The sequence below is a fragment of the Petromyzon marinus genome, chromosome 62 (assembly GCF_048934315.1).
Source record: "Petromyzon marinus isolate PM22_M1 ecotype Great Lakes invasive population chromosome 62, UKy_Petmar_22M1.pri1.0, whole genome shotgun sequence".
NCBI classification, from domain to species: Eukaryota; Metazoa; Chordata; class Hyperoartia; order Petromyzontiformes; family Petromyzontidae; genus Petromyzon; species Petromyzon marinus.
Genome location: NC_133728.1, coordinates 1,618,252 through 1,643,375, shown reverse-complemented (window position 1 = coordinate 1,643,375; position 25,124 = coordinate 1,618,252). Strand labels below are relative to the sequence as shown.

The following is a 25,124-nucleotide window of genomic DNA, read 5'->3' as shown; positions in this document are numbered from 1 at the left end:
ATTGTTTTTTTAATTACCAAGAAGTTACTCGTTTGGGATTATGCACGCACGCAACACATCGCCCCCTCCTGCCTGCGCATAAACTATTGCGGACGACGATGACGACTCCTGAAACGTCATAGCGCCTTCCGCCGAGTCCATCACGAAAAGTTGGCACGGCAGCGGGGAGGAGCGCAGATCGCGCCCCGGCCCGTCATCACGGTCGGTCCAACCCAAAGCCACCCTGCGTCTGGCCGGTGACTTCTTACAAGCGGAGAGCCGTCTCCCACGCCTTCCATGCGACTGGCCTCGCAAGTACCACCTGGCCTGGCGCAGTCGCCGCTGGGGGGGGGGGGTAGGGGTTGCTTTAACTTTGAACTCTTGTAAAGAAGATCCTATGTGAAGAGAGAGTTTAGTGTAAAGTTGGGATTGGCTTTTCCGGATGGGATCAAAGATCTTGCCTAAAAAAACTGGGATATATATGTGTGTGTGTATATATGAAGAAAAAAACCCGATCTAAATGTATTCATCCCTGGCGCCCAAGGCGATGTGACGTCCTTACGGCGTGATGTCATCTTTCTGCGTGGCACGTCATCCGCCATGATGGAGGGGTTCTTTTGGGGGGGGTAGATCGCGTAAATATAAACGTGTCGTCACGCCCGCCGCCACCGCCCGACAAACAATCAGTAAGGGTTTTTTCACGCGAACAAAACGTGACAATTTGTTACTAGTTCCGCACTCACCGGTTGTGTGTTGGAGAGTAAACCCACCACAAAATGTACAATTCGAGTAGCCGTGACGTTTCGCCGGTAATCACAGCAACAACAACAACAACCAACCTCATGAGGCGACGGCCGGAATTGTGGACACATCCGTCTGTTTCGGTCTTAAATAGAGTGGCGTGAATGTGATGTCGTCACTTGTGAGCCGATGAGATCATGCGTGAACTTGTCTTTCCAAAGTGCCCGATTGTGAGCCGGTGACCGTAAGAGGTAGCAGTACAGCAAGTAGGCTGCTGAGCTATCTGCATAGTGGATCAACTTTGTATCATGCCAGTGTCGTCATGCCAAATTTGCCCTGTGGGGGACACGGGGGGGGGCCTTTGAACCCAGCACTGCTGAGACCCTGGGTTCAACCCCTGGGATTGGGGTATGTATCTCTCTCTCTCTCAGGAGGTTCATAGTGGCTGTGTCAGAGACACACTGGGCCAGTACCGCTGACATTTTGGGCATCTCTTGGTCCATGGAATCTTAATGACCTGGCCAGAGACACTTAGCCAGCATCACTGAGAAACCTGGATTCATACCCAGGGGCCAGAGTACAGAACGAGTGACAACATCGTTGCAGTGTCGTAAGATCGGTTTGAGATAAGATAAGATGGTTACGGGTTGAGCTACGAGAAATCTCATGATTGGGCAGGAAAATGTGCAAGTGGATTTCAAGCGCTAATAATAATAATAGAATGTAAATATTAACAATTTTTCGATTTAAAGCTTTCGTGACTGCAAGGATTAATCTTCTTGGTTCTTTCGGTAAAGTCACGTGACTTTGTCATCGTGACTTTACCGAAAGAACCAAGAAGATATCAATAATTTATTATAATTTAAATGTTAACAAACTTTTATAATATCATATTACCTCAGCCAAAGCACATGGAGTCGTGAAATGATGGCGGCTGTGTTGCCTGGGAGACGCCATGTCGGCCATGTTGCCTGGGGGGTTATTTTCCGGCGCAGCTGATTGGCTGGTGCAGTGGCAGTGATGATGCAATCCCTAGCAACAACTGTTCGGAGAGCGAGAATGATGATCTCACTATGACTCTCGTATGTACTTCGACTTACGATCCGTTTTCTCCTACGACATTTGTGATTGTACTGCAAGCGTAGCCTGCCAGACTTGGGACAAATCTTAAGATAAATTTCTGTACTCTGGAGCCAGGGGGTGTCTGCCTTAGGGGTTAGAGGATTGAGATAGCTGAAACCGTTTTTTTTTATAACTCGTGAAGGCTTTCCTGTGTAAAAGCATGAAGTAAATAGTTATTCATAATAATTAATCTGTGCTTCATAACACAACTAACGCTCCCCCATGAATAATAAAAATGATGTGAGCAGATTGGCACGGTTGGCTACGTATGGTGCAGAAGAAGATCAGCTTACATACGTAACTTGACAACACGGCTCTTGAAATGTTTTTAGAATTCTTCATATATAATCTTCACATTTTAAAAATCAGACTTATTACCTTGCTATTTAGTTGTATTTGCAAATCCCAAACACTCTGTTCATTATCTGAATTACTTTTTTTGCGGACATTTCTGTTGAACAGTCCTCTGTGTTGGCCCAGCTGGGCACCAACAGCCTGCCCCGTAACCTGAAGGCCACCCTGCAGGAGATAGAGAACAAGCGGCAGCAGACCTTCCAGGAAAAAGGTAAGGCTTTTCTGGGGTGCGAGGCCGAGTGGCAGTTGTTCCTGAACATAAAAAAAACATTCGAGTGTATTTTACAGATACCTTCAGCCACAGCATGGCCTATCTTCTGGGAGTGCATAATTACATTGGTTCAACACAAACTACAAACTGTTTTCTATTTTACCAGGTAAGGCCCCACTGAGCTATGTAGCTCTTAGACGTTGCTCTCAGGGGCCTGGGTCACATCGCTGCAGACGTAGCAAGATCTGAAATCGCTGCAACCCTCAAAAACGCTAAGATGCCAGCTAGCAACCTCAGCAAAGATGAGCGTTTTGAATTATATAAATTAAAAAAGAGGAATGATATTGTAGTCCTCTCAGCTGACAAAGGCAATGCTACTGTCATCATGGATAAAATAGAATACAACAACATAATTAAAGAATTATTCGACGATGGTAGTTATACAAAAATAAAAAGAGATCCCACCAACAGCCTCGTCACACAAACCAACAAAATAATTTCTGATTCAGCCGCATTAATTGATCAATCTAAACAGTTTTAGTTGAAACCTTCTGCTGCCAGGCCACCAAGATTATACGGCTTACCAAAAATACATAAAGTAGATACACCCCTTCGTCCCATAGTCTCTACTATCGGCTCCCCCACCTACAAACTAGCTCGTTTTTTGTCTGAAATCCTGCGTCCTTTCACTGGAAAGACCACCTCTGCGGTACAAAATTCTACTCACCTGGTATCGACAATCAAGGGTATTTCCCTGTCCCCAGACGACCTGCTTGTCAGTTTTGATGTAGTTTCCTTATTCACCAAGGTTCCTGTACCTGACACCATTGCAATCATTGAAGACTTGGTTCATCAAGGACTAAACACTGAGGTACCCCCCCTGGTGAGACACTGTTTAACCAATACATACTTCACTTGGAATGGAACTTTCTACAAACAAACTGAGGGCACCCCAATGGGCTCCCCCCTTTCTCCGGTTATAGCTAACATTTTCATGGAGAAATTGGAGACTGACGCCATCCAGACTGCCACTCTGCGCCCAACCTTATGGAAGAGGTACGTGGATGACACTTTTGTCATCTGGCCACATGGCCGGCCTGCTCTAGACCAATTCTTCGACCACATCAATTCCATACACCCAGCCATCAGATTTACCATGGAAGTCGAAATAGATGGCAAGCTACCTTTTTTGGATGTCCTAATTAAAAAGAGACCTGATGGTTCAATGAGCCACTCTGTCTACAGGAAAGCTACCCATACGGATGCTTATCTGAAACCGGATTCCCACCACCATCCATCACAGAAGAATTCTCTCATCAAGACTCTGTATCATAGAGCCCAATGCATATCCGACCAGGAACACATAGGCAGTGAACTCAAGCACGTACACCAAGCTCTTAAGGCTAATGGTTACTCCGACTATACAATCCGCAAAGCTATCACTCAAACCATGAAGAAGGACCCTCTTGAGGAGCCTTTCAAAACCATCACTTTACCCTACATTGCGGGGATCACAAAACGATCTCAAAAATCTTGAATAAACACAAGATCCAGGTCCGTTTTAACACATTACATAAAATCCGTGATCTGGTTCCGTCTGTAAAAGATGTGATTCCGGACATACAATACCCTGGTGTCTACAAACTAAGTTGCCTCTGTGGTAGTAGTTACATTGGAGAAACCAAATGCCATGTCTCGGACCGCATTCGTGAACACAAAGCAGACCTTAAACACGGTAGGACCAACACCTCGGCCGTGGCAGATCATTGTTATAATTCAGTAGGCTCACATGCCATTGACTTTTCCAAGACAGAGGTTCTTTGTAAGCCATCTGGCTACCATGAGAGATTCGTTCATGAGGCTATCCACATATACAAGCACAGAGACAATTTCAACCGAGAAGATGGATTCTATCTTAGCAATCATTGGAAAGATTTGATAAACCATTTCAGGTCTTAATTGATTGTTCACGCTTACAGTGGCTTTCAGACAGCATACAAAAAAAAATTCCTCTCCCCCCTCCTCTTTTCAGAATATAGATGGACTAATCCTAAATAAACTGCCAAATCGCTGCGCGTGGCGCTAACGTTTTTTATAAATAAATAAATGCACCGTTTAAAAATAAATTTATGCAAACCAACACACCTGAAGACGACCGTTTGTGTTATGGTCGAAACGTCGTGAGAATTTTTATTGTTTTATATATATTTTATTATTTTGTTGTTTCCCTTCAACGTGACTTTACCGAAAGAACTAAGAATATGTAGCTCTTTTTCAGAAGCGACCTCACTATATTTTGACTTAAAACTTTCGTGACTGCAGGAATTCATATTCTTTGGTTATTTCGGTAAAGTCACGTAGATAGAACAAAATCCACGACGTTTCGATCGCCATGCAAGCGGTCATGACCGCAACACACCGCTTGTGTAGCGCTTTTTGTTCTATCTCCGTGACTTTGCCGAAAGAACCAAAGAATACGACCTGGATATCACAAATTACAGCTCAACGAAGTGGGCTTATCATCATCATTGTAAATATGGAGGGAAAAACCGGACGACCCGGAGATTAAATCCACGCGACCACGGGGAGAGAGAGTCGCAAACTCCAAATATACAGCAGTAGGCATCGTCAGGGTCGGGATCGAAGCCACGACCTCCTGCAGACCAGGCGAGGTAGTTAACATCTCATAGCCACCGTGATGATGATGAGAGAGAGAGAGAGACTCCAATATACAGCAGCAGACATCGTCAGGGTCAGGATCGAAGCCACGACCTCCTGCAGACCAGGCGAGGTAGTTAACATCTCATAGCCACCGTGATGATGATGAGAGAGAGAGAGAGACTCCAATATACAGCAGCAGACATCGTCAGGGTCAGGATCGAAGCCACGACCTCCTGCAAACCAGGCGAGGTAGTTAACATCTCACAGCCACCGTGGCGCCCCCTCCCTCCCACCCCCCCACAGGGCACCAGGTGATCGAAGAGCAGCGGCGACGCCTGGCCGACCTGAGGCTTCGGGCCGCGGCCGAGGCCCAGACGCAGTGGGCAGCCCTCCACGCGCTGCCCTCGTCGCCCACCTCGTCGTCGTCCAGGGGATGCGCCGAGGAGGAGGAGGAGGAGGTGGAGGAGGCGGCGGCGGCGGCTGCCGCGATGGTGGTGGAGGAGCTGCTGGGGAACGGTGGTGGCGGGGCGGGGGGTAGAGTGGGCGGTGGTGGAGGGGCCTACGACACGCTGAGCCTGGAGAGCTCCGACAGCATGGACACGAGCGTCTCCAACGCCAACTCGCAGTGCTCGCCCGATGCCATGTCCAGGTGTGGTGCACCTAGCCTGGCGCGGCCGCCCCGGTTCATGTGTCGGTGGCGCTGCGGATAGCTCCGGAACCCGCCAGAGGACCCCAGCCGACCCCGCTGACGAGCATCTGAACCGATTTTGAGCCTCCCCTAGGTCGACTCGGCCTCAAATGAGTACCCGGTGCGGTGTGTAGTAAACGTCGCCACCTGGGGAGACAAAGGCGGTCGGGCGTGGTGCCGGCCACCCACCCCCTCGTGTGACAGTGCAGGCCTTCATAGGTGCTCCTCGCGACTGTCTAACAGCACTTGCCCTAGCAGTTTGTTCAGGGCTACATGGGGGATCTTTGTCTTTGTACCCCGTACAGCTTGGCTCGAGCAGGAGAATCGTCGTCATTGTCTAAACAATCGAATAACCCCGCAACCAAACGCAATCCGACGACACAATCCGACGTCAGGGCGGTTCTCCGCGTGCCAGGATCGGCGAGACCGGTCCAGCGGCTTTTGTGAAGCCGATCGACGGCGTTGGCTCTGAACGCCGCCACCGCACAGACGCTCGGTCGCTCGGTCGCTCCTTACGTTTGAAGCTGGTGGTGGAGGCGGTGGCGGTGGTGGTGGTGGAAGCGGTGGCTGTGGTGGTGGTGGCTGTGGTGGTGGTGGTGGCTGTGGTGGTTGTGGTGGCGGTAGTGGTGGCGGAGGTGGTGGCGGTGGTGGTGGAGACGGTGGTGGTGGTGGCGGCGGTGGTGGTGGTGGTGGTGGAGGTGGCGGTGGTGGTGGTGGAGGTGGCGGCAGTGGTGGTGGAGGTGGTGGTGGAGGTGGCGGCAGTGGAGGTGGTGGCGGCGGCGGCGGTGGAGGCGGCGGCGGTGGTGGTAATGATGGAGGTGGTGCCGGCGGTGGTGGCAGTGGTGGAGGTGGTGGTGGTGGTGCTGCTGGTGGAAGTGGTGGCGGTGGTGAGAGTGGTCGTGGTAATGGTGGGTGCATTGTATCTGCGGGGTGTAACCACACCACTGAGGAGACAAACGCAGCCGGGCGTGGTGCTGGCCACCCACCCCCTCGTGTGCCACACTGCCGGCATTTATAGGTGCTGCCCGCGAACGGCTCTTGCCCCAACAGTCTGTTGAGGCTGCACCGGGGGGCGGGGGGTTCTGTGTCTGTGTGTGCGTGCGTCAGTGCGAGCGGCATGGACACGGTGCGTCTGGAGGAGATGGAGCGGATGTTGAGGGAGGCGCAGGTGGAGAAGGCGAGGCTCTTGGAGATGAAGGTGAATTTAAAGTCACTCAGAGAGTGACTTTGTCTTTGTACGTATGCTGAACTCAACCGCGCTAATTAGTTATATACGTACGGCTATATGTATACGTGCGTGCGTGTACGTGTGGTGTACGTGTGTGTGGTGTGTGTGTGGTGTGTGTGTGTGGTGTACATGTGTGTGTGTGGTGTACGTGTATGTGGTGTGTGTGTGGTGTGTGTGTGGTGTACATGTGTGTGTGTGGTGTACGTGTATGTGGTGTGGTGTGTGTGGCCTTTAAAGAACCAAAACATATATACGGTTTGGCCACAAAAGTTACAAAGTCACTCACTTCCTCACCCACTTACTCACTCACTCACCCATTCACCCACTCACCCATCCACTCAGCCATCCACTCACCAACTCACCCACTCACTCATCCACTCACTCACTTACTCACCCACTAACTCACCCACTCACTCATCCACTCACTCACCCACTCACTCACCTATACTCACTCATCCGTTCACTCATCCACTCACCCACTCACTCATTCAGTCACCTACTCACTCACCCACTCACCCATTCACTCACCCATTCACTCACCCATCCACTCACTCACCCACTCACTCACCCACCCACTCACTCACCCACTCATCCACTCACTCACCCACTCACCCATTCACTCACCCACTCACCCATCCACTCACCCATACACTCACTCACTCACTCACCCACTCACTCACCCACTCACCCATTCACTTACCCACTCACCCATCCACTCACTCACCCACTCACTCACTCACCCACTCACTCAATCACCCACTCACCCATTCACTCACCCACACACGCATTCACTCACCCATTCACTCACCCACCCACTCACTCACCCACTCATCCACTCACTCACCCACTCACCCATTCACTCACCCACTCACCCATTCACTCACCCACCCACTTACTCACCCACTCACTCACTCACTCACCCATTCACCCACTCACCCATCCACTCAGCCATCCACTCACCAACTCACCCACTCACTCATCCACTCACTCACTTACTCACCCACTAACTCACCCACTCACTCATCCACTCACTCACCCACTCACTCACCTATACTCACTCATCCGTTCACTCATCCACTCACCCACTCACTCATTCAGTCACCTACTCACTCACCCACTCACCCATTCACTCACCCATTCACTCACCCATCCACTCACTCACCCACTCACTCACCCACCCACTCACTCACCCACTCATCCACTCACTCACCCACTCACCCATTCACTCACCCACTCACCCATCCACTCACCCATACACTCACTCACTCACTCACCCACTCACTCACCCACTCACCCATTCACTTACCCACTCACCCATCCACTCACTCACCCACTCACTCACTCACCCACTCACTCAATCACCCACTCACCCATTCACTCACCCACACACGCATTCACTCACCCATTCACTCACCCACCCACTCACTCACCCACTCATCCACTCACTCACCCACTCACCCATTCACTCACCCACTCACCCATTCACTCACCCACCCACTTACTCACCCACTCACTCACCCACTCACTCACTCACCCACTCACTCAATCACCCACTCACCCATTCACTCACCCACACACGCATTCACTCACCCATTCACTCACCCACCCACTCACTCACCCACTCATCCACTCACTCACCCACTCACCCATTCACTCACCCACTCACCCATTCACTCACCCACCCACTTACTCACCCACTCACTCACCCACTCACCCACTCACCCACCACTCACCCACCCACCCACTACCCACCCACCACCCACCGCCGATGCTAATGCCGCGGCCCCCCGCCCCGAGCAGGAGCGCGAGACGGAGGAGCGCCGGCGTGCGCTGGAGCTCGAGCGACGACGTCGCGAGCGCGTGGAGGCGCAGCTCCGGGACGAGACGGAGCGGCAGCGGCGCCTCCTCGCCGGCGCGGGGGGTGGGGGAGGCGCCCCCCCCCGGGGTGGGGGGGACGCGGGGGGGCCCCCGTCGTGGGGGGGAGGGGGGGGCCCGGGCGGGGGGTCGTCGCGTGGGGCTGACGTGAGGCTCAGGGACGCGCACGCCGTGCAGCAGGTGAGTGAGTGGGGGTGTGGGGGGGGGCGTAACAGGAGACACACACGAGGGGAGAGGCGGGGAGAGAGCGGTTAGCGCGGGTGGCCACGTACGGACCCACAGACTCCCATAGAGACCCACAGACTCGCGTAAGAGGCTCACAGACTCACACAGAGACCCACAGACTCACATAGAGACCCACAGACTCACATAGAGACCCACAGACTCACGTAGAAACCCACAGACTCGCATAGAGACCCACAGACTCACGTAGAGACCCACAGACTCGCATAGAGACCCACGGACTCGCACAGAGACCCACAGACTCGCATAGAGAACCATATACTCGCATAGAGACCCACAGACTTGCATAGAGACCCACAGACTCACATAGAGACTCACAGACTCCCATAGAGACCCACAGACTCGCATAGAGACCCACAGACTCGCATAGAGACTCACATACTCCCATAGAGACCCACAGACTCACATAGAGACCCACAGACTCACATAGAGACCCACAGACTCACATAGACCCAGAGACTCGCAAAGACCCACAGACTCGCATAGAGACCCACAGACTCACATAGAGACCCACAGACTCACATAGAGACCCACAGACTCACGTAGAGACCCACAGACTCGCATAGAGACCCACGGACTCGCACAGAGACCCACAGACTCGCATAGAGAACCATAGACTCGCATAGAGACCCACAGACTTGCATAGAGACCCACAGACTCACATAGAGACTCACAGACTCCCATAGAGACACACAGACTCGCATAGAGACTCACATGCTCCCATAGAGACCCACAGACTCACATAGAGACCCACAGACTCACATAGAGACCCACAGACTCACATAGACCCAGAGACTCGCAAAGACTCGCATAGAGACCCACAGACTCACATAGAGACCCACAGACTCACATAGAGAACCATAGACTCGCATAGAGACCCACAGACTTGCATAGAGACCCACAGACTCACATAGAGACTCACAGACTCGCATAGAGACCCACAGACTCGCATAGAGACTCACATGCTCCCATAGAGACCCACAGACTCACATAGAGACCCACAGACTCACATAGAGACCCACAGACTCACATAGACCCAGAGACTCGCAAAGACTCGCATAGAGACCCACAGACTCACATAGAGACCCACAGACTCACATAGAGACCCACAGACTCACATAGAGACCTACAGACTCACACGGAGACCCACAGACTCACATAGACCCATAGACTCGCAAAGACCCACAGACTCGCATAGAGACCCACAGACTCACATAGAGACCCACAGACTCACATAGAGACCCACAGACTCACAAAGAGACCCACAGACTCACATAGAGGCCCACAGACTCGCATAGAGACCCACAGACTCACATAGAGACCCACAGACTCACATAGAGACCCACAGACTTGCATAGAGACCCACAGACTCACACAGAGACCCACAGACTCACATAGAGACCCACAGACTTGCATAGAGACCCACAGACTCACATAGAGACTCACAGACTCACATAGAGACCCACAGACTCACACAGAGACCCACAGACTCACATAGAGCCCCACAGACTCGCACGTATAGACAAACTAAATTCTTTACAACAGCCTGTTGTTGTTGTTGTTAGTTTATCCTTCCGCCCGCACCTCCGATTAGCGCGGTTGGCTACGTACGGTGCGAAAGAAGTTCAGCATGCACTACACGCATACACATACACACATACACACGTCCACAATGAACATACACACTTGGCATCGGCGCTACAAGAATGGGGTGTCAGTACCAAACTGTGCTACTAAGCTACCGCACCGCCTTCGGCGATATCGCAAGAAGCTGCTGCTGCTCTGCTGCTGCTCTGCTGCTGCTGCTGCTGCTGCTCCTGCTGCTGCTCTGCTGCTGCTGCTGCTCTGCTGCTGCTGCTGCTGCTGCTCCTGCTGCTGCTCTGCTGCTGCTGCTGCTCTGCTCCTGCTGCTGCTGCTGCTCTGCTCCTGCTGCTGCTGCTGCTCCTGCTGCTGCTCTGCTGCTGCTGCTGCTGCTGCTCCTGCTGCTGCTCTGCTGCTGCTCTGCTCTGCTGCTGCTGCTCCTGCTGCTGCTGCTGCTCCTGCTGCTGCTCTGCTGCTGCTGCTGCTGCTCTGCTGCTGCTGCTGCTCCTACTGCTACTCTGCTGCTGCTCTGCTGCTGCTGCTGCTGCTGCTCTGCTGCTGCTGCTCTGCTGCTGCTGCTCTGCTGCTGCTCCTGCTGCTGTTCTGCTGCTGCTGCTGCTCTGCTGCTGCTGCTCTGCTGCTGCTGCTGCTCTGCTGCTGCTGCTGCTCTGCTGCTGCTCTGCTGCTCTGCTGCTGCTCTGCTGCTGCTGCTCCTGCTGCTGCTGCTGCTCTGCTGCTGCTCTGCTGCTCTGCTGCTGCTCTGCTGCTGCTGCTGCTCTGCTGCTGCTGCTGCTGCTCTGCTGCTCTGCTGCTGCTCTGCTGCTGCTGCTCTGCTGCTGCTGCTGCTCTGCTGCTGCTCTGCTGCTCTGCTGCTGCTCTGCTGCTGCTGCTGCTCTGCTGCTGCTGCTGCTGCTCTGCTGCTGCTCTGCTGCTGCTGCTGCTCTGCTGCTGCAATGCGGCTGTAAGAGTTTGTCCAACAACCAGTCTCTCCAGCACACTCAGCCCGTGCCCCTACTCGACATGGGTGACAAAGAGCTTCACAGGCCATCGGGTTTCTCATCCCGTAGTCTAAATAACCATTGTGACCCCCCCCCCCATCGTCCTCCCCCTCTACCACCCACCCACCTCCCTCCCTCCCCCCCCTCCCTCCCTGCACCCCCTCCTCCCCTACCACCCCCCATTCCCTCCCCACCACCTCCCTCCCCAACCCCTCTCCCCCCCTCCATTCCCCCACCCCCTTCCTGTCTCCCCCCCACCCCCTCATCCCCACCAACTCCACCCTCCGTCCCCCCTACCACGCTCCCTCCCCCACCCCCTCCCTCCACCGCTTCCCCCACCCCCTCCCCCCACCCCCCTCCCTCCCCCAACTCTCCCCCACCCTTTCCCCACCCACTCCACCCCACCCCCCACCCCTCCCCCCACCCCCCTCCTTGCACCCACTCCCTCCACCCCACCCCCCTCCCCCCACCCCTCCCCCCACCCCTCCCCCTACCCCCCCCCGTCTCTCCGTGAGCAGTCCCGCCCGCTGACCCGCTACTTGCCGGTGCGCAAGGAGGACTTTGACCTTCGTGGCCACGTGGAGGCGGCGGGCCACGGCGTGGAGACGTGCCGCCACGTGGCGCTCACCGCCAAGACGTGCCGCGGCCTCCTCACCAAGATGGGCGGCAAGATCAAGACGTGGCGCAAGCGCTGGTTCGTCTTCGACCGCAACAAGCGCACGCTGGCCTACTACGCCGGTGGGTCGGCGTGCACGCGACGCTGTTAGCCTCCTTCTTGTCCTTCTTGTTGTCGTTGTTGTTGTTGTCGTCGCCGCCATTGACAGAGGCGGCCCAGGCCGCGGTGGCTCCTCCCACACCTCCTCCTCCTCCTCCTCGTGCGCCGTGCCGCCCTCCGTCGGTGATGCCCGCTCGCTAGCAGCACTTGCCCCGACGGTCGGCTACAGGCTACACGGGGGGATCTTTATCTCTCTCATCGTGCCGTCTCCGTCCCCTCTGTGCGTCCCCGTGTCCTACGCAGACAAACACGAAGCCAAGCTGAAGGGAGTCATTTACTTCCAGGCCATCCAGGAGGTTTACTACGATCACCTGAAAAACGCCAACAAGGTGACGCAGAGCCACTCGCCTCACCCACTCACCTGGAACACAGCGCCACTCACCACCTCCTCACCCTCGCCCGACTCCTCTTCCTCCTCCGAGGCCCGGGACCGTGCTCACTGCCAGGCGTTGTGTCTCTGTGGTAGCCTTCGCCGTCGTCATCGACATCATCGTCATCATCGACATCATCGTCATCAACAACATCACCATCACTGTCGTCATCGTTATCATCTTCATCATCATCGTCATCATCGTCATTGTCATCATCGTCACCCGCACTGCAGAATTAAACGATCTGCTGCCGCTACCTCTGAGATCCACTCTTCTTCTCCTTCAAGTGACGCTCCGGTCCACTCAGAACAGAACCCGCGGATGTGGCTATCACAGAGCTACCTCTGAGATCCCCTTCTTCAGGTGACCACCCCGATCTGCACAGAACTGCCCGCGGAAGCGGATGTCACGGAGCTACCGCCGAGATCCCTTCCCCTCCTTCAAGCGACGCTCCGGTCCTGGCACCCCAGTAGAGGGCAGCACTCTTCCGCCTCGCTCTGCCGCACGGGCGAGAAGTCTTCGCTCTCGAGTCGGACTGACGTCCTCGTCGGAATCTCACAGCTCGAACGGCGTCACGTCAAGCGCAGAGTTTAGGGCGACTCAAGTGGCAGAAGCGAACGGTGACCCGGGCGCCTAAGGTCATCGTCATCGCCCGTGTTCGCCGAGCGGACCCGAGACGTCGGGATGTCGCGCCCCGGAAACAACGCGGCACGAGCGGGCACACCGCATCCGTAACCGTGGCCGTTCTGTCCTTCGCTCACGGCGACGTGTTCCTTGAGCGTTCTGATAAATAAGTGACGTATAGCGTAGGGGGTACGGAGGCGGTCCGTGGTAGCTAGCGCCGTGAGATGCGTAACGCGGGGGCCTGAAAAAAGGGCCGGGGCGCGTGGGTAGCGTCTAGAAGCATCCAGGAGCATCCCAATGCCTCGTGCGACGACGAAGACGACGAAGACGACGAAGACGACGACGATGATGACGACGCTACGCCGAGGCGGCCGTTGCGACCGCTTATTCTTACTCGCGCGACGAAGTTCCGTTTCGTATCCGCGTTCTAAGAAAAAAATGCGTTCCCTTATAACGCTCACCCCGTGACACATTCTGTAGTAATAGTAATAATAACCACAGTATTATTATTATTGTTCATAATAGAGGTTTTTGGGTTAGATCGTGTGAGTGCTAATGTTTTTCGTGAACCCTCCACCATCCGACACAGCCAGTAAGGTTTGTCACGCAAACAAAACGTGCCAATTATTTACGACTAATTTGGTGCTGGTTCATGTAATTGCCAGCGAAACGTCACGGGGTAATCAAATTGTCAATGTTGTGCATTCACTCTCCAACACACCGGTGGGCTGAAGTAGTACACTACAATATACACTACTGTACACTGCACTATACTTGCACGACCTAACCCAAAAACACCATTATTAATAATAATATTAGTTGCCAAAGCCCTGCAACGTGTTAAACTGATCACCGTTGTTGTTGTCTTTCCTTTCAGCCGTGGGGGATATTGAGATTTGCCAAAATCACATTATGTAAACGCTTGGACGTTGGCTTCTTCGTGTGCCCCGAGCGGCAACGTCCGTGTTTGTGGTTTTTTTTCTCCCCCCCGGGAATGCACTCCTACTAACCCGACACCGAAGCTTTGCGGGCGGCTGCCGACTTTGCTTTGCTGTGGAACGTCCTCGCACAGACCAATAACCCCTCTTCTCCCGATTGTGAGGCTGCACCTGGTCGCTCCCCCCACAGAGACAAAGATTCCGCCGGACAGCCCGAAACAAACTGTTTGGGGGCAAGTGCCTTTAGCGAGTAGCGGCGTCTATGAAGGCTGGCGCGGCACACGAGGGGGTGGGTGGCCAACACCACGCCCGCCTGGCCACCTTTGTCTCCCCAGTGGCGATGTTCACACACCGCAGCAGGTGCTCATTTGAGACGTAGGGGGAGGCCCAAGACCGGTTCAGATGATCGTCATTGGTGTTGGCCGTGAGCGAGAATCTAACCCGGGTCCCCGGGTTCATAGCGCAGCGCGCTAACCGAATTACTCCCGCTCCCCACGGCCACACACACAGCCACACACACACACAGCCACACACACACACACACAGCCACACACACACACAGCCACACACACACACAGCCACACACACACACACAGCCACACACACACAGCCACACACACAGCCACACACACAGCCACACACACACACACACAGCCACACACACACACAGCCACACACACACACAGCCACACACACAGACACACACACAGCCACACACACACACAGCCACACACACACAGCCACACACACACAGCCACACACACAGCCACACACACAGCCACACACACACAGCCACACACACACACACAGCCACACACACAGACACACACACACAGCCACACACACACAGCCATACACACACACAGCCATACACACACACAGCCACACACACACACAGCCACACACACACACAGCCACACACACACACAGCCACACACACACACAGCCACACACACACAGCCACATACACACAGCCACACACACACAGCCACACACACACAGCCACACACACACAGCCACACACACAGCCACACACACACACAGCCACACACACACACAGCCACACACACACACAGCCACACACACACAGCCACACACACACAGCCACATACACACAGCCACACACACACAGCCACACACACAGCCACACACACACAGCCACACACACACACAGCCACACACACACAGACACACACACAGCCACACACACACACACACAGCCACACACACACAGCCATACACACACACAGCCACACACACACAGCCACACACACACAGCCACACACACACAGCCACACACACACACAGCCACACACACACAGCCACACACACGCACTGTGCCCTATTTACTCCGGGCGGCAGCAGCGGCGGCTTCTGGCTGGCCGTCGAACAAAGGCGGCAGTCACCGCATCGTCGCGCGGCGCTTTCAGATGCTATATACACTACACTATACACTACACAACTACATACTAAACTATACACTACACTTTACACTACACTATACACTACACTACTATACACTACACTATACACAACTATATACTACACTGTACACTACACTATACACTACACTGCTATACACTACACACTACACTACTATACACCGACCTTCTGGCTAACCATCGAACAAAGGCGGCGGTCACCGCATCGTCGCGCGGCGCTTTCAGACGCGCCTCTTGCGGCCGTCTGGAACCGCTCTTCCGATATTCGGAAGCCGTTGGAGCTATGCTGCACCTTTAAATCATCATCTAGATTGGCAAACTCATTTTCTTTAGAGCTGTGCTTTTGGTTTTTACGTTTGTTGTCCTTCGCACGCACCTACGATTAGCGCGGTCGGCTACGTACGGTGCGAAAGAAAGTTCAACACACGGACATGCATTGTAAAGAAAAGTGTTTGGGTTGTGTCCTATAAATCCGGGGAATGATGGTCTTCCGGAAGACGCGTTTTTACGAGTATCTGGCCGCTGTAAATTTCCACGTGGCGATGCCGATGAGCCACTTAGTTGAGCTGTCGTTTGTGGCTCCTGAAAAAGAGCCACACGGCTCAGTGGGGCCCTTACCTGGTGAAATATATATTTAAAAAAAAACAGCTTGAACATTTTTAAACGAGTTGCTCAGAATCGGCAGAGTTTGCGACAGGAGCAGTGGCGCAGTGGTGTACACTTGTGGCCTCACTGCACTTAGAAGAGCCTGGGTTCGACTCCTGACTCGGGGCGCTTTTCCGTGTGTGGAGTTTGTAATCTTCCCCACCCCCCACCGCCGCCGCCTTGTTTCTGACGTGGATTTCCCGTGGGTTCAAATCCCAGGGCTCAAAAACACAATCGCACAATGCCAACCGGTGTTTATGCAAATCACTCAATTGGTATCAGACGCAGCAGCAGACTCGAGTGAGGCTTTCCTGGCCAAAACGAGTTTCAATGATAAAAAAAGAATGATGATAATTTTACATCGTCGCGTTCAACGGTCTTCCGCAAGATGGTTCGGCACGGTAACGATCACGTGGCGCTTATTTATAGATTTTTGTTGGCAGCGTCTTCTCCGTGTTTCATCAACGCCTGTGTTTCGCACCCAGCCACCCCCTTTGTGTTGTTTGCGTCGTGTGTGCATGGCTTCAGCACAGTCGGTGCGTGTTGATTTGCGAAAATTAGCGACGAGAGTATTCGTCAGTGGAACGTTTTGTTGTTGTCGCGTTTTTTTATTTTTAACGAGCGGGCAGCATTCATCCGGCGTGACGGCAATTCTTTGATTCCTGCCCGCCGTGACGCGGACGATGGCGCACGGTGGCTATGAGATGTTGACTCCCTCGCCTGGTATACAGGAGGTCGTGGGTTCGATCCCGACCCTGACGCCTGCTGTATATTTGGAGTTTGCGGTGTCTCTCTCTCATCATCATCACGGTGGCTAGGAGATGTTAACTACCTCGCCTGGTATACAGGAGGTCGTGGGTTCGATCCCAACCCTGACGCCTGCTGTATATTTGGACTTTGCGGTGTCTCTCTCTCTCATCATCATCACGGTGGCTAGGAGATGTTAACTACCTCGCCTGGTATACAGGAGTTTGTGGGCTCAATCCCGACCCTGACGCCTGCTGTATATTTGGAGTTTGCAGTGTGTCTCCCTCATTATCATCACGGTGGCTAGATGTTAACTACCTCGCCTGGTATACAGGAGGTCGTCTGTTCGATCCCAACCCTGATGCCTGTTGTATATTTCGAGTTTGCGTGTCTCTCTCCCTGTGGTCGCGTGGATTTTTCAGTTCCCCCCCCCCCCCCCACATTTATAAATATGCGTTTAGAGTATTTGGCTGATTTAAATTTCCAAGTGATGAGCCACTTCGTTGAGCTATCATTTGGCCTGATTGCTTTTGAAAATGACCTGCGTAACGCAGTGGGCCTTGCCAAGTCAAATAAAAAAAATAGTTTAGCTCAAACTTGTGGAAATAAGTAAGGATTAAAAATTATTTAAAATCTTCGCCAGCATTTCTCAGTATTGAGGAGGCCGATTAAGTCAAATCGGTGGGTTCATGATAACAATAACGGTGAGCATGGTTGGCTATGCGCAATACGAAAGAAGTTCACCATACATACAGCCCAATACCGTTGAGATGTTTGGTGGAGTTCACCTTTTTCGGGGAGAGAGCGGCAAGATATAGCGAGGGGGTTGCGCGCGACAACCAATAAATAAAACCGAGATATCGATCAACGTTATCCTTAATCCTCTCAAGGAAATTAGAGAGATAAATGTTCGTCCGCGAAATTCTTTTTTTTTTCGTTACATTTTTATCGACGATGAAATTTGTCGAGCGTGAATGACGACTGTGGCGAAACGCCAGTGACGACGACTGTGACAACGTTGAGTTCACCTCGCGGCCGTTGAGTCACGCCGTCGGAGAACGCAGCGGCGCCCGCCGGAGGCCAAACGAAAAACGAGCAAATCGGCCGTGGCCGTCGTATCGCTGACGAGTCGCCAAGCTCACCGATTGGCCGACCTGACGCCAATGGGCCGCGGAGATTTTAGCCAGAGCGAGAAGCGTACTTGAAATGAAATACCATGGACTTGTGGCTGGACTAAATTCCCCTTCGGGGTTTGTCCTCGGCTGAGATTAAATAAATCAAACAAATACGGACTAAAATTAGCGCTGCCTAGGAGCATGTTTATAATACATCTTTCTAAACTCTTTTGTATTTTACCAGGTAAGGCCCACTGAGCTGAAACGGCACTTTTTCAGAGGCGACCTGGCTATCACAACAAAAGTGGCTTACCAAGTGGAAAATTCTAGCAGCAGCCAAATACTTTCAATGCACGTTGAATGTAAATGTGGAAGGTAAAACTGCAGGACCCCAGAGAAAAATGCACGTGACCAGTGGGAGAGAGAGACGCAAACTCCAAATATACAGCAGGCATCAGGGTCGGGATCGAATCCACGACCACCTGCCTACCAGGCGAGGAAGTTAACATCTCTCCACCGCGGCGCTCCTTCTTTTTCCCCTTGCCCTTTCTCCAACAGAGCCCCAACCCGGCGCTGACGTTCTGCGTAAAGACCCATGACCGTGTCTACTACATGGTGGCCCAGTCGCCGGAGGCCATGAGGATCTGGATGGACGTCATCATCACGGGGGCCGAGGGCTACACGCTCTTCCTCAACTAGCCGCGTCCTGCCTCTCCGCCACCTTATTTGCGCATCCCCCTCTCAACGCCGCCATCATGGATTGTGCAGCGCCGCCACTTTGGGTTCTTCAGTACCCGCCAGCGCTGCCACCGGAAGCTGTTGGATGCCACCATCTTCAGCCCTGCGATGGCGCGACACCGGATCGCCGTACTCGGAAATTTTTTGAATTTGGCGTTTCCACCATCTTTGTTTTCAACAGCCGCCATCTTGATCGAGCCGCCATCTTGATCGAGTCGTCATGGATTTTGCAACTCCACAATCTCATTTCTGCTCCAGTTTGCTTTTTTCACCGTCCCGCGTTGCGCTACTGCCAATTTGAAGTCCTGATGTCTTGGAAACCACTGATTTTCCACCTTGAACTCATTTTTATATTTTTAGCAACACCTCTGGATTTCCTCCGCCAAAGGATTTGTTCAACTCTCTTCCGCAGTCCGTTGCTGTATCGGCCATCTTTGACACGATATACGAAAACATTGGAATTTATATCGTAAACTTTATATTCTCGTACGCTCCAATATTATCAATCATATACACAATTATAGCTCGACGTTCATGAATTTTATATCACTACAATACGTTTATATATTTGTTTTCTTTTTAGAAACTTGTAGGAATTATGAATTTTTGCTGCGGCCATCTTGAATTTTATCGTGCGTCCATATTGGGCATTCACCCGCGATCAACAATAGGCAAGACACAGCAATCGTGAACATACCAGAATCGGTGACAAAACAATTATACATTCACAGACCTCTCAATCCACTGTTGGATGAAGTCCACCTCATGCCCTTTTGGCTATGGGGAGGGGGGGGTTTGACCATACTTCACCGCGCAGGTTGGCCAACGGGGTGTGAGTCTGAGACGCAGATTCACATATTGCCCGCCACTTTTGTTCGCCGTTGTCGCAAATCGAACCCGGGAAGCGGGTTTGTAGCGCAGAACGCTAAAATTCCGCGCCACCAATGCACCCGTAAATCGGACACAATGTTAGGTAGAACTAAAGTTTTACAAACCACGGTCAGTTTAAATGCATGGAAAGACTGACTCAAGTACACGATGGGTGTTGTTTTTTTTTCCACAAAGTTAAAGCAATGCAACTTTATTTTTTGTTTTTTTTTCTTGCGATGCCATCGCCTTGGTGGTGGTGTAACCGTCAGCAGCACCGCTGGACCTGCAATACAGTGGGTCTCTGCCGGTTCGATTCCACCTCCCGCCACGACAGCTGAAAAACAATGGTGAATTTTGTTTAAATCCCCCCCCCCCCTTACTCCCTCTGTCCACCATCCAGCAGTGTAAATGAGTGCTGCACAGTTAGATCGATTGCAAGGGTCGCATGGGTGCGGGCTAGAGTGTGCGGTGTTCCCACCTCTTTCGAAGGAAAATCTAAGCGAGTGTGTGAAAGGATACGCCCAAAAAATATCCTCTTAAGTCGTGGGACCCTTCTGTCTCCACGACGCGATCTCGTTCTCATTTTGGCCCAACAACAGTTCCTGACACCCACCACTGCAACTCTGGGGGGAAAACGTGGGTGATGGCATGGTTGTTTTAAAGAGCCGGTGCGGCATAGAACCGTGGTCAATATTGCAATGATTGCAACTTTAACCTGACCTCACAGTCGGAACACACGACCCAACAAAGAACACGCGCGTGCTAGCGGTAAACTTTAGCGCTTGAGGTATGTACAAACTTAATTACTTTTGGAAGCACACACACACGTAGAATTATACGTAGACATGCCTCCGTTACATATTTTTTCACTTTTTTTTTACCGGAACAAGTTTTATTTATGTGTTGGCGCGCCGCTTAACTGGAACACTAAAAGAGAGCAATAGGGCTGGTGACTATCCTGGCGTAACAGGCTATTCGTCTTTTAGATTCGAAGCTTTCGTGACTGCAGGTATTACTCTTTGGTTATTTCGGTAAAATAAAATAAATGAAATAATAAATATAATGCAATACAACACAGAGAGTCGGCCAACATAAGTCAACACCCTACCAGGTTGATTACGTTCTTCCAAAGATTGATAAATTTGAGAGACAAAACATAGACACGGAGACACACAGACAGACACACAAGCAGAGAGAGGCTCACACAGAGACACACACAGAGACACACAGAGAGATACACACAACGTAGACACACAGAAACTTGTGTGCCTATGTGTGTGTCTCTGTGTGAGTCTATCTCTGCTTGCGTGTCTGTCTGTGTGTCTCCGTGTCTGTGTTTTGTCTCTCAAATTTAGACATCTTTGGAAGAACGTAATCAACTTATGTTGGCCGACTCTCTGTGTTGTATTGCAATATATGTATTATTATTATTTAATTTCTTTCGACGTGACTTTACCGAGAGAACCAAAGGAGTAGCCGTCTTCTGTCGCGTTGCCATCCAACACCCCGTGGTAGCTTTTGGTGTCCGACTGGAAGCTCGCCCTGAGGGTGAGCGCCCCTTTACAATCGTACAACTACCACCACCCGATTCCCCGTGTCCGTTTCACCTGTGCGCTGTTATTTATCGACATCAAAGCGCATGTGTGAGTCGCCCAGAGGCATCCACCGCTTGGCTTTTAGCAGTCGCTGCTCCTCTCTCCTCGGCCATCGCTCGTCGATCGCCGAACCCCGACGGGACACTGCCGGTGACCCCGGAGCAAAAAGACGCAGACGCCACGTCCTGTTCCGACTCGGGTTAATCATGTTCTAACACAGGCTGAGCGTGTTCTAACACAGGCTAAGCGTGTTCAAACACATGTTAAGCATGTTCTAATACAGGTTCATCATGTTCAAACATAGGTTAATCATGTTCTAACACAGGTTCATCATGTTCTAATGCACGTGAATCCCGTTACAACGCGGATTAATCGCGTTCTTGTAGCCATGTTTTATTTTTTATCTGGGTCATCGCTTCCGCATTACCCCCCTCACCCCGAGATAACGGAGAGTTGACTTGGAGCTGGTATCGACAAAACGCCCACGTTTCAGTATTAAGCAGTGCTTTGCAACAATTACCAACGTTTAGAATAATGTCCCGAAAGTCGGGAGAGCCGCAACCCACGTCGGCAACGTTTACCGGTTGCACCGTCAACGGTAACGTTGGACCAACGTTGGTATGTGGTTGGTACCGTTGGCCCCACCGATTCCTTGCGTCCTGGGAGTTACTGAGTCTCGATAAGAGAGGGCCCTGGTCGATTGTGACGTTTGGCACAATTCCTTTTGCGATGAGCGGTTTTTTTTACAGCAGGCTTTACCTGCGGAGAATCGTGCGCATGGAAGGGATAACACTGATAATATACATAGGTCAACCTATTTGCTGCACTGCCTTTTGAAGTGGGAAAAACATCTGCAAAATTTTTGTTTTTTAATTGGCCGTACAGCCGAGTGGATCGCAAAAGTGGTGAGCTGAAATCCAAACATACACCACCATATCCTTCTGGTGTTGGTTAAACGAGTAACCACCTTGGGTTCGATTCCATCTTCCCCCGGCACAGCAGTTGAACTATAAACAACTAAATTTTGATTTAAAGCTTTCGTGACTGCAGTAATTCATATTCTTAGTTTTTTCGGTAAAGTCACGTTGAAGAGAAACAACAAAATAACAAAATATATATAAAACAATAAAAAATTCTCACGACGTTTCGACCATAACTCAAACGGTCATCACCTGATGATGACCGTTTGAGTTATGGTCGAAACGTCGTGAGATTTTTTTATTGTTTTATATATATTTTGTTATTTTGTTGTTTCTCTTAAACGTGACTTTACCGAAAAAACTAAGAATATAAACAACTACTTTACTTTAACCAGGCAAGGCCCACTGAGCTCATATAACAGCTCTTTTTCAGAAGCGACCTGGCTATTACAAATGATACCTAAACTCACGTGGAAATGTATTTCAGCACAATACTCTAAACAAATATTGATTAAAAATGTGGAGGGAAAACCCGGAGAAAAATGAACACGTCCACAGGGGAGAACATTCAAACTCCAAATATACAGAAGTCAGGGTCGGGGGTCGAACCCACATCCTCCTGCATACCAGGCGAGGTAGTTAGCATCTCTCCACCATGTGTAGTGGTGTAAAGTGTGGTCGACCCCCACCTCTTTCACCACTGACACACCACTCGCAACAGAAATTAACAACCTACGCATCTTTGGGCTGTGGAAGCACTCCGATGATGGTTTTTCTATACGGTCAACCCGTTACATCGATTATTTGACACCTGTTGTGTCACTCCACTGTTGGATGAGGACCCCTCCCCCTTTGCCACGTCAGTCGTGCGGGGTTTGCTTTGCCATACTTGGCTGCGTTACTCCGTTGTGGGTCAGTCCAGCGGGATAGGCATCCTGAACAAACCGCCACGTATTTGCATGACATTAGCCGCGGCCGAGAATTTAACTCGGGTATCGTTTGTAACGAAACATACTGCCCAGTACTATTAACAAGTTGTTTAAAAGAAAAAGTGGCCTTTTAAAAACAAGTCTTGCCTTGATTTTTTGTACTATTTTTGCCTCCTATTAAACCAAACTCCTCAATAATTCGTGTTTTAAACTGGTCAGCCGGCATTTTCATCATTCCCTCACCTCTGAAATAGCCACCATTTTTGTTTGATACCAACCAAGGGCCGCCATTTTGTTTTTTATGAGTTTGACAAGTTACTGAAAATGGAATTTCATTTCTGTTTTATATTCATAATAATTTTACGCCACAGAACAATTGTATTGATGTTGGAGAAACTACAAATAAAATATTTTTTAAACGTATGTATTTTTGTATGCGTTTTATGTATCAAGTGTTTTCTTTTTCTGTTTAAACATTAACTCTCACATGTGGTTGAGTTGTTGCTTTGGAACGATGTCCGATGTTTCACTCCCATGTCCGTGGGAGCTTCCTCAGGAATTGAATGGAGTGGCTCACTTACTCCCTAAACATCTCACCAATCTGCTTAAGTTTTATCTTCCACTGCAAAAACTTAGAGATGCTAATTCTGCTCAACTCATTATGATTACAGATACCAGACGTTCGATGGGAAACGGAGGCTATTTTTTCCAGCCAGGCTTCGCGATTGTGGATTCCCTTCCTCCTTGGTCCATGAGGGAATCTTGAGTTTGTTACACTTCTTTTTTAATCATGTCTTAAAACTCAACCTGTATTTACAACAAGCTTTCGCTATAACGTTAGCTTCAGTGTAAAGCTTAAGTTAGAACGCTGTAAAAAAAAGAAACAATTTTATTGTGATATTATTACATTATTTATAAGGGTAGTGATTGGAGTTGGGGTAGTGATTGGGGTAGTGATAAAGCTTTGGGCAGTGGTAGGTGTAGTGATAGGAGTTGGGGTAGTGATCGGGGTAATGATAGGAGTTGGACTATACCTGGTCGTAGCTGGGAGGTGGGGGCAGGGAGTACCAACAGCAGCAGGATTATGGGATAGCGAGAAGAGATGGGGGTCGTTTAAGTTACTAACGTGAATGCTGTGGAACGGCTTATACTGGGATTCCTTTGCGAGTTAGCTACCAGAGGTCTGTTTGTAAGTAGAATTGTTCGTAAGTCCAACTGTACTGTCGATTCCAACCATGTTGTACGGCATGTACACTAAACACAGGGAATGGCTTCAAAAGCTGTTTAATATCCTGTAGATGCAGATGCCACCACCGCCATCTATTGCACGGCGGATGAACTTCTGATTCTCGGTCCGAACAGGCAAATGGACTCACGGACGGGTTTGTTCGTATCTCTGAAAGTTCGTAAGTCGAATGTGCGTAAGTAGAGGAGTCTTTGCACAACAATTACACGTAAAAATATGTCCCGTTGCTTTTCTTTCAACCGCCATACGAAGCCACAAGGAGGACATTACGGGCACGATACAATTCACGCCTCTCGAACTAAAATGTCGTTTGGGCCATTCGAGAAACGAAACTGACCAGGTGTTTCATATCTCCGTGACCCGCGGTCTAATCCTTCATCTAGAACCTTGCACCGGGGACAAAGTTAGGCGCAGATGCTGCGGTGAGTTAAGACGGCGCGGGACCCAGACGCCCATTCACTCCCAAACCCAGTCCCCGACTTCCCCCC

At 51.3% G+C, this 25,124-nt stretch overlaps 1 protein-coding gene across 10 annotated transcripts in view; it reads left to right on the top strand.

Moving 5' to 3' along the window:
* LOC116955834 (pleckstrin homology-like domain family B member 1) overlaps nt 1-23,813 on the top strand; it is a 155,182-nt gene extending 131,369 nt beyond the window's left edge. For 7 of the 10 annotated variants that reach the window (XM_076053769.1, XM_076053768.1, XM_076053767.1 and 4 more), the window contains 6 exons: nt 2,305-2,407; nt 5,372-5,717; nt 6,864-6,954; nt 8,785-9,039; nt 12,200-12,419; nt 12,700-14,463. In XM_076053769.1, coding sequence (XP_075909884.1) covers nt 2,305-2,407; nt 5,372-5,717; nt 6,864-6,954; nt 8,785-9,039; nt 12,200-12,419; nt 12,700-13,175 — 1,491 coding nt within the window. In that variant the 3' untranslated portion in view covers nt 13,176-14,463. Of the gene's footprint in view, nt 1-2,304; nt 2,408-5,371; nt 5,718-6,863; nt 6,955-8,784; nt 9,040-12,199; nt 12,420-12,699; nt 14,869-18,896 lie in introns of those variants that run through there. The other 3 variants (XM_076053775.1, XM_076053770.1, XM_076053771.1) reach the window with 2 other exon arrangements.
* Nucleotides 23,814-25,124: the final 1,311 nt, after the last annotated feature.